Source organism: Euprymna scolopes, chromosome 36 (assembly GCF_053919585.1).
Source record: "Euprymna scolopes isolate OS-2025 chromosome 36, ASM5391958v1, whole genome shotgun sequence".
In the NCBI taxonomy this organism is placed as follows: Eukaryota; Metazoa; Mollusca; class Cephalopoda; order Sepiida; family Sepiolidae; genus Euprymna; species Euprymna scolopes.
In genome coordinates this window covers 14,772,459-14,779,243 of record NC_136517.1, presented here as the reverse complement: position 1 = coordinate 14,779,243, position 6,785 = coordinate 14,772,459, and the positions used below count along the sequence as shown (strand labels likewise).

At 38.3% G+C, this 6,785-nt stretch overlaps 1 protein-coding gene across 1 annotated transcript in view; it reads right to left on the bottom strand.

The window, feature by feature from the left end:
• The window catches only part of LOC145260352 (thrombomodulin-like), a 28,840-nt gene extending 27,380 nt beyond the window's left edge, over positions 1 to 1,460 (bottom strand). Inside the window, exon 1 of the mRNA XM_080118285.1 lies at positions 1,312 to 1,460. Within this exon, the coding sequence (XP_079974411.1) occupies positions 1,312 to 1,394 (83 nt within the window). The 5' untranslated portion in view covers positions 1,395 to 1,460. The remainder of the gene's footprint in view (positions 1 to 1,311) is intronic.
• Between the last annotated feature and the right edge of the window lie 5,325 nt (positions 1,461 to 6,785).

Genomic DNA, 6,785 nt, shown 5'->3' with positions numbered 1-6,785 from the left:
TGCTGCCTAAATACACGAACAATATATGTGTGTGTGTGTGTGGGTGTGTGTGTGGGTGTATATATATATATATATATATATATATATATATATATATATATATATATATTAAAATTATTTGAAAGCTAGAAAATGCCAAGTAAAATTTTAGTAAATGATAAAATTCATTTTCTTTTTGTCTTAGACTTTCGGTGTTAACACACCCTTGTCAAAGAAGAGACTGTTTTAGTGTTCGTTTTTTTCTTTTGCATATTTTTTTCCTTCATTTTAGATGTTATAGTCTTTGGGTATTAAATCCCCGTAGACAAATAAATAAATAAATAAAAGCGAAATGATTTCATCATTTAATAAAATTTTCCTTGACATTTTCCAGTTTTCAAATAATTTTAATTTACCTATAATATGTCTTCTAAGATGTAACAACAAGTCTCATATATATATATATATATATATATATATATATATATATATATATATATATATATATATATATATATATATATATATATATATACCTTCTTTTTTTTTTCTAATTAAATTATCACCCCAAGCAAGGCACAGTGCCAGCCCAGCCGCTTTGATGTAGGGGCTACTATCTGGGACATAATTTGTGGGGGTACTATATAGGGAACTGAGCAGCAAAATGTCTGTTTACATTACACTTGGACTTCTACATGTCAGAACAAGCAGGGAAACAGGAACCCGGAAGGGAATTTCAAAGTCTAGCAGTTCTAAGGCAGAAACTTTTCGAGTAGAAGGCTTTCTTACATCTAGGGATTTCTACTGTAGGGGTGGGATTTTGCTGCTTGTCGAGTTTGTCGGGTGTATTTATGTCAAGGAGAACAAGAACTTGTTCGTTGAACCACTATTAAAGTACTTGTAAAACAGGCAGAGGGCTGACAGTACGGAACCTGTTAGGCTGGCAACTCTTTTTTGAACCCTGTCTTGGAGGGAGAGACTAGTACCAGATGCACCAGCCCAAATGTGGCAACAATGCTCTATACATGGGCGAATGGTGGCCTTATAAAGGTATAAGATACTCTCAGTCGTAAGTAACTTTCTAGCATGATAGAGAGAGCCCATATTCTTTGCAGCAGCCTTGGCAATGCACTCAATGTATCTGTTCCAACTCATGTTCCCCGTGAATGTTAAGTCGATGAGTTTGAACGAAGTACTTTCAGGTAATATATCATTAGCTATGGCTATTAGTGGTTGAGAAGGTTTCTTGTGATTATTAAAGGAAAGGAGCTTCAAAAAGATCACATCTAGAATCTTCTACCCGACTCACACACCACAAAAAAGACGTCTTACCTGTTGCAGTTTATAAATCCTCTCAAATCAGCCCAGAGAAGAGATATCACCCACAACCTGGGCTTGAAAATATCTAACTTCATTTTTGTTGTGAAACTCAATAGACTTTGCAGGTTACAGTCTCTTTTCCAGTGAGCTACTTTCTTACAAAAGCTCTCTACCCTTTAAAAACTCATCATATATATATATATATATATATATATATATATATATATATATATATATATATATATATATACACACACACACACACACACACACACACACACACACACACACACACTAAACATTTATTGTTTTCATTTTAGCATTTGGGAAGGTCTAGTGACCTCTGCCTTACAAAATGTCAACAATTGTTTGATTGTTTGACAATTTCTAAACTCACCGGACAAATATCAAAGTTGCCGAAATGTTCTGTTTTATAAAAGCATAATATTTATTCGGAAAAAAAAAAAGATGCCTCCTCTGGGTGCGACCATTGAACATTTTTTGTGAATGTATAGAATAAAAAAAAAAAATGTAGAAGTGTTAATTACTTTTCAAGATAGTAATAAATTACAGGTCGGATATAACATCGGCTGAAACGTTGTGAAAATAACATTCAAGATGAGAATAACAGTCCGAATAACTCAAATAATGCCGCGTATCAATCCTCATCTAAAAAAATTTATAAAAATTTTAATTTTCTTAATCAAGTTGAAACTATAACGTTCTATTAAATTGATACCCCACTTTGCGGTCAATCAACGCAGCTCTCCTTGTTAAGGTGTCGCGTGTCCGCTGCGCAAATGTGTCAGAAATTTTGTGAAAAATATTGAATAATTCCGCCCCCTATCTTTCCAAGCTTATAACTACTCGAAAAATGTAATTCAAGTCCTATTTTTTTTTTCAATTAAAGGAGCAAGGACCAAGGTTTCATTAAAAAAAAACAAAAAAAAAACAACAAACAAACAAACAAACAACGTGTTAAAAAAAGGTTTTAAACTTCGGACTTTACAGGTAAATTTCTAAAAAACACTACTTTCTTTGTTTTAAATTTGAATATATTATTTATTGATCTTTTATGTTCAATTTGTGATATATAAATCTTTGGTGAGTAAATTAATTATTTACTTTTTAATAGACATTTTAAAATGGGGGGGGGCGTGAATTAAAAAAAAACGTTTGTCTAAAATATTATATTCGGTTTATTGGAAAGAGCATAAAATTTCACATTGACCCTGAAAATCTCGTAAAAATAGAAATAGTTTGATAGATTTTTAAAGTTTAAAAATTGAAAAATCTGAACTCGTAAAATTCAATTAATTTCATTACTGTTTAAAAAAAATATTTCTATTACTTTTAAAACAACTTTAATAGTTTATTTTGGAAGTATCTATATATCTATAAAAGTGAACGTGTCTGTCTGTGTGTCTGTGTGTCTGTGTACATTTCCCTACGCAATAACTCTGTCAATTTTTAGTCTATAGACTCGAAATTTGAAATACCGGGTACTGAGATTTGGGAAAATCGATGTGACGGGTGTCAGCCAGAAATTTGGCTGTTAAGGGGTCAAATTTCAACGATTTGACCTTTAAGAACTCTACCAAACTCCTCCGACAATTTTGGGTCTAGACACTTGAAATTTTAGATATAGGTTCCTTGAACATGGATCTAACTTAATAAAGTGATTTGAGCCCGAAACTATAAATTTTAAGGGGTCATAATAGGGGTCAAAGTTTTAAAAAATTAACCATTTTTTTTTGTTTTTTTGCTTTTTTTGCACAGCATACACCTCCAAACACCCGAGCAAGGGGTCAAAGTTCAACGATTTGACCTTTGAGAATTCTACCAAACTCCTCCGTCAATTGTGGGTCTAAACACTTGAAATTTTAGGTATAGGTTCCTTGGACATGGATATAACTTAATAACTTAATTTGAGTCCAAAACAATAAATGTTAAGGGGACATAATAGGGGTCAAAGTTTAAAAAAATTGACCGCTTTTTCTTTTTCTTTTTTTTTTCTCAACATACACCTCCAAACACCCGGGCAACGCCGGGCTGAAATGCTAGTAATCCATAAAGAAAAAAAACAACCCACTTTTAAAAGAAAAATTACGAGTATTTTATATTTTATTCGCAGTTTCGTGTTAGGGGTGTCAAAAATTCCTACAAAAATTCTGATACACCTACCGATGCGCTGCGGTGTAAGAGAAAAATTTATAAGGAAGAACGAAAAGAAATTGTAATAAGGAGAGCTGTGCTGATTGACCGCAAAGTGGGGTATCAATTTAATAGAACGTTATAATTGAAAAGTGATCCCCCACGTTAAAAGTCATTAAATAAACTTAAAAAAAAATTTTCCTGCTAATATGAAAGGTGAGTCTGTTATCAATGATAATTCGCAGAAAAAATAAAACATGAAAAGGAACTGATTTTACGGCAGAGGTGAAAGCTCGTTCAGATTCGGGGGTGGGAGGGGAGCTTGTTTAGGTCTACCTTAAGTTTTCCTTAAAATCAATAAAAAAATTAGGATTAATGGTTACCACACGACTTTGTTTGTATATGTTATGTATATTGATAAATATTTAAATTTTCCAAAATATTTTGGAGCTCCAAGTTACTGGCAATGTTGGGACGATTAATCGGAATCAGAATTGGGAATCGGAAAAATCGGAACTTTTTGTGGTATCGGTATCAGAATCGGTAAACGTTGAGCCTATTTTCCGATGCCCAAATCAATTCCTTAAATTATCTTTTTTATTTAATTTTGGTTTAAGAAACATCTTCCACTGCTGCTAGTAATAATAAAATAATAAATATTTAGTGATTTAAACTTCCAGTAAAACTAAAATCTCTAGATCACCCTGTCACAATTGTGTTTTTATGTTTGAGAAAATAGATGCATAGATGGAAAAACGAAAAGAAATTGTAATAAAGAGAGCTGATTGACCGCAAAGTGGGGTATCAATTTAATAGAACGTTATAATTGAAAAGTGATCCCCCACGTTAAAAGTCATTAATAAACTTGTAAAAAAATTAGTTTTACAGTAATCGGGACAAAATAACAACTTTTATAGTTAAATATTTAGAGATTTATAAAGAATCGGAATCGGTAATTGTATCGGAATTGGGAATTTAGTTCGGAATCGGTAATTGTATCAGAATTGGGCAAAATATTGGAATTTCCCCATGGCCCATCACTAGTTACTGTACAGTTTGCGTTAAGCAAGCTGGTTTCCCAATCCGACAGCGTGTCGCCGTCGCTGAGTGTAAACCCATAATGGCGACTCGCCTGTTCTTTTATAAGGGGGATAACTCCACTTATGCCAAGTCTGAGCGAAAGGGCGATAACTCCTTTCTGGCCTCTACATGCCCCTCCCCCTCGTGACCACAAAAGCAAGTTGTTGTGGTCATCCTTTATGTGGAGAAATACCCGTGCGACTTCCCCCGCATTTGCGGCGACAAGCCCCTTGGGGCTCTCGTCCTCCGACTTGACGGTTCCCTTAACGGAGGAGGACTGTATTTTTGGGTATCTCCTCCCGTGGTATCTTCCACTTCCATTTCTTCCTCATGCTCGCTTGGGGATTCCGTATCGGCATGTTGTTCTACCTCCATTGCCTCCTCCGGAGGTTGTTCCTGTGGGGTCTCCACATTTATAGGTGGGTTCGGGATTTCTTGTCTGATGTTACGAGGGCCATCCACTACCGGGTGTATTCTACGGAGAAACCGACGGTTGCGCAATGTCACTCGATTGGACTTGGTACTGTCGGTACCCCTGGGTCTCCACGATTCTCCCTGTCTTTGTCCATCGACGTGGGTGGTTCCCGTCCTGGTTCTGGATCTGGACGTAATCTCCTACCTGGAGTTCCCGGAGTGGGCGACTATGTTGGTTGTAATACTGCTCGTTCCTCATATGTCTTTTGGCCATTGCTACTTCCCTTAGTTTGCCTATTTCTGTCCACTGTTTTCGAACCTGGTATTTGTCCCGCAGGACAGGAAGGTGGTCTTTAATGACCCGACCATACAGCATCATGGCCAGGGACATGTCCAGATCCTGGACAGGCGTGTTCCTATGGGTCAGTAGTGCTCGGGCTGCCCGATCATGGCACAGGCGTCCATAACTGTCCGTATTGTCCGCCAGTATACGTCTCGCGGTTTTGACGGCTAACTCTGCGCGGCCATTGCCTTGGGCATAATGCGCTGATGAGGTACGTTTTCGTATGCCCCAATTCCTCAAAAAGGAGTCGTATTCCTGGGATTCAAATGGTGGTCCACCATCCGACGAAATCTCTTCCGGTACGCCGTAGGTACAGAACCAAGTCCTCAAGGTATCGCACACCGTCTTGGCTCTTCCCGACGTCATTAGGGCCACTTCAACCCATCCCGTATACCTGTCTGCGTATACCATAAAGTGTCTACCCTGCATCTGGACGAAGTCAACCACCACTTGTTGGAATGGAAATTCCGGGTCTGCTGGGGACATCAAGGGTTCCCTGGGCTGAGACGGTGCGATTTCATTGCACGTGCGGCACTGGGCTCTTGTTTGCCTGATGTTAGCATCCAACCCTGGCCAGAATAGTCGTTGTCTCGCATTCGCCAGCATTCCGTTCACACCCTGATGAGCGGAATGAAGAGATTCCAATATCTCTGCACAGAGTTGTCGAGGTATTAGGATTTTGTTCCCCTTGATGATCACTCCTTCCAGGCAATATAATTCCTCACGCATAGGCCAGAAGACTCGAACTACGGTTGGGATATTGTTACGTGACTGGGGGAAGCCATTTTGAATCAGCTCTTTCAAAGTCCTGCATTCTTCGTCTGTGGCTGCCGCAGCCACAATCCTTCCTCATGTGATGGCTCTTAACGAAGTATCATTCTCGTACATCGATGTTAGGGTGGCTTTGACTGCGGTGTCAATGGATTGGTCCTGGTCTCTTGGTGGGGTGCCCGCTGGGTACCGAGATGCACAGTCAGGGGCCAAGTTGAGTTTCCCCGGTCGATGTTTTATCTTGAATTTATACATGAGTGACTTTTCCTTGAAGTTTAACAGGCGTGGGTTTTTTATATTCTCCAGGGCTCGGTCTGAAAATATCTTTACGAGCGGTAAGTGATCCACTGTAATCACCAAGTCTGGGCATCCGAGTATGAACATGCGGCATGATTCCAACCCATAGATCAGAGCCAAGGCTTCACCTTCCACTGGTGCATATCGTGATTCCACGTCGTTGGTAAAACGGGATCCCGCCAGGATGAGTTTCCAATGGCCATCCCCACAACTCATGTTTAATTCCCCCTCACATCTGCAATGCTTTTGAAACAGAAAATACGATATCCCTGTTTTGCTGTAGTCTCTCGCGAGTCCTGTTGCTCTGTTCATTTCGAACGTTTGGATGCCTTTTTCAATTCTTTCCACTATTATTTTTTTCGACTCTTGGAATACCTGTTCCAGTGTCTCATCCCAATAAAATTTCCTGTCCTTTGTTTTCAGCAAC